The 14463-nt window shown below is 43.1% G+C and overlaps 1 protein-coding gene across 1 annotated transcript in view; it reads right to left on the bottom strand.

The window, feature by feature from the left end:
• Positions 1-14463, bottom strand: part of MSH3 (mutS homolog 3) — a 150150-nt gene that overhangs the window by 78058 nt on the left and 57629 nt on the right. The window contains exons 11-12 of the mRNA XM_054178687.1: positions 12187-12271; positions 11094-11203 (exon numbers count right to left, since the gene is read on the bottom strand). Of these exons, the coding sequence (XP_054034662.1) occupies positions 11094-11203; positions 12187-12271 (195 nt within the window). The remainder of the gene's footprint in view (positions 1-11093; positions 11204-12186; positions 12272-14463) is intronic.

Raw genomic sequence — 14463 nt, 5'->3', positions numbered from 1 at the left:
TTAAAATGGGGCTACCTTTATGGGATAAACCCTGAACTATTAAACTGTATTGTGACTGCTGTAATTTTCACTAAATCACAGAAACATTCAGGTAGGAAGAGACTGTCAGGATCATCATAGTATCAGTCAGGGTCGGAAGGGACCACAAGGATCACCTAGTTCCACCCCCCCTGCCGTGGGCAGGGACACCCCACACTAGATCAGCCTGCTCTTAAACACCTCCAGTGACGGGGCCTCAACCAATGAAGTCCAACCAATAACCCTACGCTACAAGGTTCACCCCTAAACCATATCCCCAAGCACCACATCCAAACAACCCTTAAACACATCCAGGGCTGGTGACGCAACCACCTCCCTGGGCAGCACATTCATTTTATGCATTATCAATGATGAAAAAGCACAAGCAAGGGTGGTTATATAATTACTGCAGTAAAACCTAGGTGAAACCTAAAAAATACTTAAAATCCCTTTGGATCTGTTAATTTTTTTTTCCTATATGAAGGAGAAATAGTAAATTACTCTCAAAACGCCTACTGCCACATATCCCTTCAGAGAAGTCCAGTTCCCTTGAACAGGCAGCCACGAGAAGACAATATTGCTGAATGGATCTCAAACACTTAGAAGCAATGTACAAGTACTATAGACTTTGTCTTCACATCTGTTAAAAGAACATCTAAGATATGTAAATGGTAATCAAACACTTTTGTTTATGTTCGCATACAATGTATTTCAGCTATTTGTGCCCAAAAAGGGAACCATTAGTTACTTTAGCCAACATGAATGAATGCCTGATTACTACATTTATAGGGAGTTCGACACAGCACTTAATGACAGCAAAACACAGCAAGCAAAAATGAATGAATACATGTGATGATGTTGCAATCTTTTTCTTTACTACAACAATTTTTTGGGACCTAAGGCATATGCTGTAACCTGCATTTCTGCACTTTGTATTGCCACTGACGCTATAAAATCTTTATTCTTAGGAGGAAAATTACCCCCTGGATTCTGCTCTAGTATGGATGGATGTTATTCCTAAATCACTCCAGCAAAAGAACATTCTAATCTGACTGTGGGTCACAGAATCACAGGAATATTCAGGTTGGAAAAGACCCTCAAGATCACCAAGTCCAAACAATAACCCTACACTACAAGGTTCACCCCTAAACCATATCCCCAAGCACCACATCTAAATGACCTTTAAACACACCCAGGGTTGGTGACTCAACCACCTCCCTGGGCAGCACATTCCAATGCCTGACCACTCTTTCTATAAAAATTTTTTTCCTAGTGTCCAGTCTAAATCTATCCAGTTGCAGCTTGAGGCCATTCCCTCTTGTTCTATCACTAATTACCTGGGAGAAGAGACCAGCACCAGCCTCTCTAAGATGTCCTTCCAGGTGGTTGTAAACAGCAATGAGGTCTCCCCTCAGCCTCCTCTTTTCCAAACTAAACAGCTCCAGCTCCTTCAGTCACTCCTCACAAGATTTATTCTCCAGGCCCTTCACAGCTTCGCTGCCCTCCTCTGCACTGTCTCCAGCAACTCCACATCTCTCCTGTACTGAGGTGCCCAAAACTGGACACAATACTCAAGGTGTGGCCTCACCAGGGCCAAGTACAAGGGGACAATCACCTCCCCACTCCTGCTGGACACAGCATTTCTGATACAAGCCAGGATGCCATTGGCTTTCTTGGCCACCTGGGCACACTGCTTGCTTGTATTCAGTTGCCAGTCGATAAGAACCCCCAGGTCCCTTTCTGCCAGACAGCTTTCCAGCCACACTTCCCCAAGCCTGTGGTGCTGCTTGGGGTTGTGGTGACCCAAATGCAAGACCTGGCATTTGGCCTTGTTGAAGCTCATGCCATTAACATTGACCCATTGATCCAATCTATACAAGTCCCTCCGTAGAGCCTCCCTACCCTTGTGCTGATCCACACTCCCAAACAACTTGGTGTCATCATCAAGGTCATCAATAAAGATGTTGAACAGAAGTGGTCCCAACACTGAGCCCCGAAGAACACTACCTGTGACCGGCGCCCATCTGGATTTAACTCCATTGACCACCAGTCTTTGGGCCTGTTCTTTATCCAGCAGAGTGTGTGCTCAGCCATGCCACAAGCAGCCAGTTTGTCCACAAGAATTCTGTGGGAAACAGTGTCAAAGGCTTTTTGAAAGTCTAGGTAGACAATATCCACAGCCCTTGCCTCATCCAACAGTCAGGTCAGGGATCAGGAGATCAGGTTGGTCAGGCAGGACCTGCCCTTCATAAATCCCTGCTGACTGGGCCTGATCCCCTGGTTGTTCTCTATATGGTGTGTAATGGTACTTGAGATATCTGTTCCATGACAGGTCTATAGTTTTCCAGATCCTCCTTTCTTCCTTTCTTGTAGGTGAGTGTTATATTTGCTACCCTCCAGTCCATTGGGCCCTCCCCAGTTAGCCAGGACTTCAGGTAAATAATGGAAAGTGGCTTGGTGAGCACACCTGACAACTCCCTCAGCACCCTTGTGTATAGCCCATCCAGCCCCACAGACTTGTGTGTATCTAAGTGGCATAGCAGCTCACTGACCACTTCTTCATTTATTGTGATGACCTCATTCTGATTCCCTTCTCTGACTCCTAGGTCATGAGGCTGGGTGTCCAGGGAACTGCTGGTTCCACTGCTAAAGGCCAAGGCAAAGTAGGCATTGAGCACCTCAGCCTTCTTCCTTATTCTTAGTTATTATGTTTCCCTCTGCATCCAACAAAGGATGGGGATTTTTCCTCATCCTCCTTTTGTTATTGATGACTTTATAGAAAGATCTTTTATTATCTTTAACAACTGCAGTTAGGTTGAGCTCTAGCTGTGCTTTGGCTCTCCTACCTTTCTCCCTGCATAGCTTCACTACAACTTTGTAGTCCTCAGGAGAGACCTGTCCCCTCTTCCAAACACCATAGACTCTCCTTTTGTTCTTGAGGTCCAGCCAAAGGTCCCTATTCAGCCAGACCAGATGCCTTTGCTGCTGGCTCATTTTTCAGCACACAGGGACAGTCTGCACCTGTGCCTTTAAGACTTCCCTCTTGAAGTATATCAAGCCTTCCTGGACTCCTTCAGGGTAGCCTCCCAAGGGACTTTTGTCAATCAGTCTCCTGAACAGGCCAAAGTTTGCCCTATGGAAGTTCAAGGTGGCAGTTTTACTAACCCTTCTCCTTGTTTCCCCAGGGATAGAGAACTAAATCATCTCATGATTGCTGAGCTCTAGATGCTCTCCAACCTTTACTTCCCCAACAAGTTCTTCCCTGTTCACAAGAACCAGGCCCAGGAGGGCACCTTCCCTGGTTGGCTTCCTCACCAGTTGTGTCAGGAAATTATCCCCAAATGCTCCAGGAACCTCCACGACTTCTCTCCCTGCTGTACTGTATTTCCAGCAGATGTCTGGGAAGTTGAAGTCTCTCAGAGAACAAGGAGTAGCAATTGTGAAACCTCTCTCAACTGCTTGCAAAAAATTTCAATCTACCTCTTCATCCTGCTTGGGTGGTCCATAACATATTCCCACCACAATATCACTCTTGCTGGCCTTACTCCTGAATCTTACCCATAGGGACATAACCCTACAATCACCTTCACCACCACCTCTTCTTCCATGCCTATCCTTTCTGAAAAGCTGGTACCCATTGATTGCAGCACTCCAGTTGCAGGAGTCATCTACCAGGATGCTGACTATATAGTCCTGGCTAAGTGGGGAGGTCCCAATGGACAGACACTATATAGTTTCCCTAACGACAGTATCAAACACCACCACCTTAATTCAGAGTTAAAGACCTTCAGGTAGTCTGTTTTACTGCCCAGGTATTTCAGTTATGGGAACTAGCACAAAGTCAAACTTGAAACAGTTTCCTTTAGGTCTGTACTTTTTGTATAAAAGTATAAATAAAACACCACTCAATATATTCTAAGTGAGATGATTTAGAACAGGCTATTTTTATGTTAGGAAAGACATGTTGTTGTCAACATCACTATAAAGGGACCCTCCTCTTCCCAGTTCTACAGTACATATCCGCAAAACAAAAGTCACAATGCATTAGCAATTCCAAATTATACTCCTCCTCTTCTTCAGTGGTAGATTAAGGAACTGCCTGCAGTTACCAATCTTTTAAAGCTACAGTCATTCTATACTTTTGCAGGCAAAGTATATTCAGAGTAATGGCAATAATAATAATATCTACAAGGCCTCAGTAAAAGCATTCTCTCATCCATAACTGGAATGAATGGCTCACGAAGGGTAGTAGACTCTCGGGGCCGGGGGGGGGGAGGGGAAGGGGAGTGGAAAACCCATTTTTAACAGGTAAAAAAAAAAAATATTTCATTTTTCAGCCAGCAAAACAAAGATTACAATGTTTTTGGCAACTCTCCAAATACATACAACTTTTCTCTTTCCTTTAGATTTAAATATCAGATTTAAGTAAAAAAATATCAAGTTGGTATAAATTGCCTACGAACAACTGCAGGCAAAAGAGTTCTAAAGACTGAAGTCTCACATTCATTCCTGGCAAACAGTGTGCCTTGAAGTCAAGAACCACATCATATCAATGCTGAAATACATCAATAGGTTGGGGTGAATCTGGGGCCAAAAAGGTGAGCTCATCCCAATAAGACTTTAAGTGTTTAATCTCATGGCACCCCTTGCAGCACCCAAAAGAGGTTTAATCACCATGGTTTCATGTGGTCTGGAATACTTTTTGGCTAATTAATTCTATGCTTCTGAACTTCTGCTAGTGGTCTGGAAGAATTAAGAGAGAACTGTGTGCCCCCAGCAATTCTCCACCACTGACATCAGAGATAGCAGCAGGTTGCTGGTCATGGCAGTGCAGCAGGAGTGCTGAGAAAACTTGGATCCTTTTGCTGGCTATGCCTTACCACAGGCTCAGAGCCTTCACACAAAGTGGGAAGAAGCACCTTGAGCTTCCAGGTGAGATGGCCACTCTATATTTTTTTCTTACAAGTACTCTGTTACAATAGAGACCCAAGATATTGATGAAACCTCAGATACCATTCCTTCTGTGGCACACTGTTACTGTGGAGGCTTTTAATTTTCTGCTCTTATATTTACTCCAGTACATAAAACATTCTGTGACTTGCAGCACACCAGAACTGACACATGTACTCCACATCACAAATGTGAAGTTGTGTGTGTGTGGAAAAAGGGTTGGGATTTTTTGTTGGTCTTTGGTTTGGTCTTTTTGGTGGTGGTGGTTTGGTTTGTATTTTTTCTCTTTTAACATGGGCTGACAAGCTCAAAGCCTACTCACTCAAAAGCCTTGAGCAAGCTTCCCATGCTGGAAATGGCATGACTCTACATTCAGGGCATTCTGCTCTCCCCAGTCTTATCACTAAATCTCAATATATTAGCTTCTGCACATCATGTATTAAAAATCCCTAAAAGAGTCAACAAACTACTAAAGAAATCTTGTACTTATGGATATTTTAAAAGATACCTTATTTCTCCAGGAATAAACTAAGAGGGGGAAATAATCTGTCTTAAGTGATGCTTTCTATACACATGGGCCACAGAGCTCTCTGCACTGGAATGGAATTCCACACATATTCCCCTATGGTGGCTATATATTGCTCAGTATGACACATCCATCATTTATCTCAAGCTCTATTGTAAGCACCAAGTCATAGCTTTATTAGCTTTACAGCATAATCTAATATGGAAATAGTAAGTGTCCATATAATTGTGCTACTCATCTGCCTTTCACAGTTTAAAATTAGTTGTTCCATTCCATGCAACCTTGACAAGGTCAAGGAAGGTGTTTGTTTGGTCCCAAAGAAAAATTCCTTACAAGAATACTGTAAGAATGAACAGCTGAATGAGGCACAGACAAATTAATGCTGAGTGAGGAGAGGGACACAGTATTTGTTCACTTCAGAAATAGGAATGGGAGATGCAAAGATGAGGATGGAAGGGAGTAACCTGTGGTGGGGAGGGGACCTGCCCCAACCCATTACAATATAATACAGATAAGGAAAGATACATTGTGCAGAGAGGAGGCTTCAGATTGTCCATGTAGAGGGCAACAACTTCCCTGCATTTTCTTTTATACCACCACAGGACAACATGTCCCTAATATCCAACAACAAAACAAGAAAGAAGCAAACCAGATCCAATGTTAAGCTTATCTTTCTCCTCTTCCTGTGGCTATTCAAAATGCAATGACTGTTTCACATCAACTTCAAAGGTTGTGAGATTAATTTTGCATTAGCAAAGAAATTATTTTTAAATGCTGCACACATACAAAGCCCACAAATATCACACCATGTAACAATACTACATCCTGAGACCTGTCCTCAGCCCTTTTGATGTTGAGTGTGATATTACACAGCCCTACTACTTCTCCTGCTGAAATTCCATTGCCTGTCAGGGAGACAGCATGTTTCACTCAGAAAGATGAGTTGGATGGAACATTTAAACTATTTCCTTTCCTCTCCACTCCCATAATAGAAGCTGAGTTAGAAAGGCTCTGGATGGAATCTACATTTCAAAGGCAAGATAGGCAAGGTGAGCTAGCACTTCCGTAACTCAAAAAAGATGCAACGCTTACAAAACCCAGTATTTTTTCCTATTTCCTCCTAAAAAGCTTATTCCTTGGTGACCTTTACATTTATCTCATCATCTCTGTATACCTAGATGAGTGAGAACATTACAACTTCCTTGGTTAAGCCTCTTTTTCTTCTGATATTACACATGCCTAATGCTTAAAACCTCTTCTTGTAAGTCACTAAATGTATTGCATCACCAATGATCTAATAGAATAGAATAAACCAGGTTGGAAGAGACCTTCAAGATCATCACATCCAACCCATCATCCAACACTATCTAATCAACTAAACCATGGCACCAAATGCCTCATCCAGTCTCCTTCTAAACACCTCCAATGATGGTGACTCCACCACCTCCCTGGGCAGCACATTCCAATGGCCAATCACTCTCTCTGGGAAGAATTTCTTCCTAACATCCAGCCTAAACCTCCCCTGGCACAGCTTGAGACTGCATCCTCTTGTTCTGGTGTCGGTTGCCTGGGAAAAGAGACCAACCCCCACCTGGCTACAACCTCACTTCAGGGAGTTGTAGACAGCAAGAAGGTCTCTGCTGAGCCTCCTCTTCTCCAGGCTAAACAACCCCAGCTCCCTCAGTCTGTCCTCACAGGGCTGTGCTCCAAATCCCTCCCCAGCTTTGTTGCCCTTCTCTGGACACGTTCCAGCAAGTCAACATCCTTCCTAAACTGAGGGCCCCAGAAATGGACACAGGACTCAAGGTGTGGCCTAACCAGTGCAGTGTAGAGGGGCAGAATGACCTCCCTGCACCTGCTGGACACACTGTCCTTGATTCAGGCCAGGATGCCATTTGGTTATCTTCAAGTTTTTCCAAACAAGCTGTCTGTACACATTCCACCTTTATTCAATCTTGTGTATGATCTCTCTCCTGGAAATTTAGTCATCATTCCAAGTAATTTTCAACTATAAGGCACAATTACACCATCTCACTTTTCACCACACCAAGGTAAATGCACCTACTCACTGACTGGAAAAGACGCAGTACAGAAACCTTACTTCCTCTGAAAATGTCACGCCAGGAGGCACAGGTAAAGAACATTTTGTAACTGTAATTCAAGTGCATTTGTGTGCACTCCTGGAAAAAGTACTGCTAAACATCTGAGGCACTCAGTATGTGAAATTACAACTTAAGAGTGAATACAGGAGAAACACAGAAACAAAGTAAGCTTTTATAGCTTCAACTGAGAGTCACTGTCATCTCCAACCATGGATCATCCTTCCATACTAAGAAAGGAGGTTTAAAAAGTGAAGAATCAATCGCCAGAAGAGCACAGGAGAAAGAGAAGAAACCACAAATGCAAACTTGTACATCTGGCTCTGCACTGAGATCACAGAGAATTTAAACTAAATTCACTGGTTAAGAAAGAAGGCCTGAAGTCCCCAGACAAGCAATTTCCTGGCCTCTGTGTCTGAATAAGAACTTTATTCTACTACTCAACGACATTTCACCTGCTGCAACACATATGCAAGCATTGGGAAGTAAAATGGTTAGAAGCGCGTCTCAGGTCCCCATCCCCAGTGCTGCCCCCACAGCAGACCAGAGCCTGTGCTCTGGCTCCCCCTGGTGACAGATTCATAAACAACTCCCAAAAGGGCTCAAGGGAATAAACTGATTTATTTCAATTTATTCCCGTAAAGCACCCCAGAAATTATACCTGTATGTTTTTAAGGCACATAATCAACTTCTACTAAGTCCAGGAGAGTTTAAAACAAAAGCCTTTTTGAAATGAGCATGCTATGTGTTACTCAGTGCTGGTTAGGCCACACCTTGAGTCCTGTGTCCAGTTGTGGGCTCCTCGGTCTAGGGAATATGTTGACTTGCTGGAATGTGTCCAGAGAAGGGCAACAAAGGTGGGGAGGGGTTGGGAGCACAAGCCGTATGAGGAGGGACTGAGGGAGCTGGGGTTGCTTAGCCTGGAGAAGAGGAGGCTCAGCAGAGACCTTCTTGCTGTCTACAACTCCCTGAAGTGAGGTTGTAGCTAGGTGGGGGTTGGTCTCTTTTCCCAGGCAACCGACACCAGAACAAGAGGACACAGTCTCAAGCTGTGTCAGAGGAGGTTTAGGCTGGATGTTAGGAAGAAGTTCTACACAGAGAGAGTGATTGCCCATTGGAATGGGCTGCCCAGGGAGGTGGTGGAGTCACCATCATTGGAGGTGTTTAGGAGGAGACTTGCTAGGGTGCTTGGTTGCATGGTTTAGTTGATTAGAATAGAACAGAATAGAATAGAATAGAATAGACCGGACCAGACCAGACCAGGTTGGAAGAGACCTTCAAGATCATCACGTCCAACCCATCAAACAATCCAACCCAACTAAACAACTAAACCATGGCATCAAGCACCCCATCAAGTCACCTCCATGGATGGTGACTCCCTCACCTCCCCAGGCAGCCCATTCCAATGGGCAATCACTCTCTCTGTATAGAAATTCTTCGTAACATCCAACCTAAACCTCCCCTGGTGCAGCCTGAGACTGTGTCCTCTAGGACACAGTGGTCAGGTGATTAGGTGGTGTTGGATGATGGGTTGGACACAATGATCTTGAAGGTCTCTTCCAACCTGGTTTATTCTAGTCTATTCTAAAGGCAGAATAAAAATATATTCAAGAAAATCAAATTATTACAACCCTGCTAGAAACTGTAGTGTGAAACAGTCTAACCAGAATGGCCTCTATAAATGAAAATGGTTTCTAGTAGTCCAATTTAACAAAACAATGGCATGCCACTATATTTAAAGCTATTAAAAATTAATAAAAATCAGAAGCATCTAATATATTTAGAGAAGTAAAGCAGAGGGGGAAATTATTTTAAATAACCAAACCGAAATGATTTTTTCTAAAGAGCTAAAGAGCTGAGATGAACAAAGTGACAATTGAGTAAGCTCTATACTGGCAATGCTCCAGGGATTTGCAAAGCTTAAAACAGTACATGGACTCAATACTGATAATTATTACATCATATTCCATTACAACACTGTATATGAAGCCTGAAAAGTTAAATAGAAAATAAGGGAGTCCATTTCAAGACAGAGACAAGTAAAAATAAGCATGGTGGTGGTACAAAATAATGCACTTCTAAAGCATCAATAAAAACAGCATACCTCAAGAGATTAAATAATAATCACATTTCAGAACTAATAAAAATAAATTGATGATCTGGATGAGGGGATTGAGTCCATCATCAGTAAATTTACAGATGACACCAAGCTGGGGGTAGGAGTTGATCTGTTAGAGGGTAGGAGAGCTCTGCAGAGGGACCTTGACAGGCTGGACAGATGGGCAGTATCCAAGGGCATGAGATTGAACACACCTAAGTGCCGGGTTCTACACATTGGCCACAACAACCCCATGCAGTGCTACAGGCTGGGGTCAGAGTGGCTGGAAAGCAGCCAGGTGGAGAGGGACCTGGGGGTAGTGGTTGAGAGTAGGCTGAACATGACCCAGCAGAGTGCCCAGGTGGCCAAGAAGGCCAATGGCATCCTGGCCTGTATCAGGAATACTGCGGCCAGCAGGAGCAGGGAGGTCATTCTGCCCCTGTACACTGCACTGGTTAGGCCTGGAGTCCTGTGTCAGATCTGGGGCCCCTCAGTTTAGGAAAGATGTTTACTTGCAGGAACATATCCAGAGAATAGCAACAAAGCTGGGGAGGAGTTTGGAGCACAAGCCCTATGAATAGAGGCTGAGGGAGCTGGGGTTGCTTAGCCTGGAGAAGAGGAGGCTCAGGGGAGAACTTATTGCTGTCTACAACTACCTGAAGGGAGCTTGTAGCCAGGTGGGGGCTGGTCTCTTCTCCCAAGCACCCAACACCAGAAAAGAGGACACAGTCTCAAGCTGCACCAGGGGAGGTTTAGGCTGGATGTTAGGAAGAAATTCTTCCCAGAAAGAGTGATTTGCCATTGGAATGTGCTGCCCAGGGAGGTGGTGGAGTCACCATCACTGGAGGTGTTTAGGAAGAGACTGGATGGGGTGCTTGGTGCCATGGTTTAGTTGATTAGATGGTGTTGGATGATAGGTTGGACTTGATGATCTCAAAGGTCTTTTCCAACCTAGTTAATTCTAAATATTTTCACATGCAATACATTGTATACAGGGATAACAGAAACATCCACAGTGACTTTAGAACAAATTAAATGCATAAAGGATGCAGCAAGGAAGACATCAAACATTAACTGGCAAGTTTAGGAATAAAACCTCCTCCAATAGCAGGTAATCCCAAATCACTGTCTGAAAAATGACAATGAATTAGAATGGCACCCAGTCTGATTTCTGCACAGGAACTTCTAACTTCTTTCAAACTAACTACTTTGAACTAGTTAGATGTTCTGTACCCATCTTTTGAACATATATAAACATATAACATCTACATCTTCATCATATAATTTCCGGTGTCAACTCTACTATAGATCTCAGGTCTTCAGGAAAAAATGAATACATTGAGCCTACTCCATATCATAATTATAAAATATAGACTTAGCCCAAGATAAAGCACTATCTCACCTGGATTTCATGAGGGGCTGGGTTACCCATTTCTTCAGTCTTCGACGTCCAAAGGAGGTTTTAGTATGATCCAGGACCCAGAGCAAGCTTCCTTTTGTCTTCATATCAGTCTAAAATAACAATAGCAGCATCATTATCTTTAACTGAATAATCAATGAAGTAGTGAAAGTATTTCATCATGCCTCTTCAACATTCAGTTCAGATGTCAAGATAATGGCAACTGCATGTTCATTTTGTTCAGTTACTGATCTTGTTCACCAACAATGCCTTACAGGAATGACCTCCAGCTGTCACATGACACTGTAAGAATGTTTTTCCTTTAGCCAGAAATTAAACAAGTCAAATTAAATCTGTCCACAAAGGTTTGTGCAGTAACCCAAAAAAAAAAAAAAACCAACCACCAAACTACCACCAAACCCACTGTAGTCATATTACTTCACTGCAGTTGCTCAAGTTTTGAAAAGTTCCTTACTAATCAAAGTGCAATAAGGTTCCTAACACATTCTGAAAGCCAGCACAGGTTAATTTTCATTTATAGAATCATAGAATCAGTCAGGGATGGAAGGGACCACAAGGATCATCTAGTTCCAACCCTCCTGCCATGGGCTGGGACACCCCACACTAGATCAGGCTGGACAGAGCCTCGTCCAGCCTGCTCTTAAACACCTCCAGGGATGGGGCCTCAACCACCTCCCTGGACAACCCATTCCAGGGCTTCACCACTCTCATGGGGAAGAACTTCCTCCTCACATCGAGCCTGAATCTCCCCACCTCCAGCTTCATTCCATTCCCCCTAGTCCTATCACTAACCTGCCATCCTGAGAAGTCCCTCCCCAACCTTCTTGGAGGCCCCCTTCAGATACTGGAAGGCCACAATTAAGTCACCTCGGAGCCTTCTCTTCTCCAGGCTGAACAGCCCCAGCTCTTTCAGTCTGTCCTCATAGGAGAGGTGCTCCAGCTCTCTGATCACCATTTAGGCCTCTGAAGAGTAAACTTTCTGGGTGAGATCTGCAGACTAACTTCATTGGGAAAAGTATGCCAAACAGCTATGAAAATCTCAGCATTTACAAAGAGCCACTACGCTTGTCCTTACCTGGTTCTGTAAAATTTCCAGATTTTTCATTGTTGCCCCATTAATTGTCATGTATTCAGCTTCACTTGACAACTGTTTGAAATTGCTGGGGAAAGGAATTTCATATGTTTTATTTTAAATTAGGCACAGACATAATGGTGAAGCACTGACAAGTCTCTCGCATGAGAGAATTCATCAGTTATTAAAAAAATTGGAAGAAAACAAAATATCAAGCAAGAAATTAAAATCTATTAAAATGAAAAGAACTGAAGAATAACAATTTCTTTAAATTTGCTACTTGGGAAAGTAATATTTGTTACTCACTTCCCAGCTTCCTACAAAGACTGACAAAGATTAGAATAAAATCCAACTCCCCTGTTAACTAAGATTTAATACTTCAAGGGTAGAAAACACTTCCAACACAACTCATTATCAAAACAACATATCAACATAATTTTTTAATACTCCTGTAAAATTTGAACAGACTTTTAGTGCAATTACTCAAGAAAAAGAAAATAGGTATATTAAAGTATATGAAGTTAATATTAGGTAGCCATGACCTAAATTACTGGATTATGTGACACTCCCCAATAGAACCACGATGAGACCAACTCAAAGGCACTGTTGGTTTAGAATCAACATTAATAAAATAATTGTATTAGATTTATAATCATACCAGTATGAAAATTATTTCAGGCTCAGACATGCACATGTGGTAGTCAGGACTGTGAAGTGAAGCAGAAGATTCTCACTAAATGCTTTCTGACAAATCAAGTCATGATTGTCTAGGTCAATCATACTGCTGACTGCCCTTTGCACAAAATCTGGGGCAGTATCGTTTTTAGACTAAACAGAACAACTTGCTGGGTAAGAGTTAAAACTGTTTTCTTGACTTTTCACAACATTTTTTTCAGTGCACTGGACTTTGAACTCCCTGAAAGAACTCAAATGCACAAACTTCAGAATAGAATAGAATAGAATAAACCCAGGTTGGAAGAGACCTTCAAGATATCGCATCCAACCCATCAACCAATCCAACCCACCTAAACAAATAAACCATGGCACCAAGCACCCCATCAAGTCTCCTCCTGAACAGCTCCATGGATGGTGACTCCACCACCTCCCTGGGCAGCACATTCCAATGGCAAATCACTCTGTATAGAACTTCTTCCTAACATCCAGCCTAAACCTCCCCTGGCACAGCCTGAGACTCTGTCCTCTTGTTCTGGTGCTGGCTGCCTGGGAAAATGAGACCAACCTCTGCCTGACTACAACCTCCCTTCAGGTAGTTGTAGACAGCAAGAAGGTCACCCTTGAGTCTCCTCTTCTCCAGGATAAGCAAGCCCAGCTCCCTCAGCCTCTCCTCACAGGGCTTGTGTTCCAAACCCCTCACCAACTTTGTTGCCCTTCTCTGGACACCTTCCAGCAAGTCAACATCCTTCCTAAACTGAGGGGCCCAGAACTGGACACAGTACTCAAGGTGCGGCCTAAGCAGTGCTGAGTACAGAGGCATTCAGAATGACTTCCCTGCTCCTGCTGGCCACACTGTTCCTGATGCAGGCCAGGATGCATCAGGACCGCTAGGTACAAGCAGCTGCGCATTGTTGCTGTATTAAAACCAGCACTGAGACTTACAGAAACATGAAATACTCAGAGACTAATGTTATTTATTTACATCATATGCTGGTGTTTGGGCATGCTAGCAAATTTGTTTCTAAAGGTGGGTGAAATACTTTCCACAATTTCTTTTTTTTAAAAAAGAAGTAGATTCAATCAATCAAGCACCCTCAGGAAGTTCAATGATAGTTTGGAAGTACAGCCAGATCACAACTGTCCCCATAGTCATTACTGTGCTATCCCAGCAACTAACAGAGCTGTCCAGTTTGCCACCTTGGAGGCAAAAGCAGCAGCACTTCCCAAAGTACACAATATTATAAGCAATAAAACAAATACTTCCTTTTATCATCTTCAATCACAACCACTGATGCTAGCAAACATTTAATGGGAATGATTTTTGCTTGGCTCCCAATCCCTATGATCAACAACAAATAGTATCCACTCCTCCAAGACCACCCATCTCTTCTGCAGCTAGGACTTAACTTCAACTGTGCTGCATTTCAATTTGCTACTACTTGAGCCGGTGATTTCTTACACCGGCCACAAACCTTTCCATCTCTTCCCAAAAGTGAAAAGGATGCTTTTGGCTATTACTATCAACCCTCAATCACACCAGCATGAGTTTCAAGACAATTGATTCACTGCTTCTAGTGTTGTTTTCCCACTTCGCTTGACTTCAGA

The sequence above is a fragment of the Dryobates pubescens genome, chromosome Z, assembly GCF_014839835.1.
Source record: "Dryobates pubescens isolate bDryPub1 chromosome Z, bDryPub1.pri, whole genome shotgun sequence".
Taxonomy (NCBI): domain Eukaryota; kingdom Metazoa; phylum Chordata; class Aves; order Piciformes; family Picidae; genus Dryobates; species Dryobates pubescens.
Note: the sequence above shows the minus strand (reverse complement) of the source record. Positions and strands in the feature narration are given on the sequence as shown.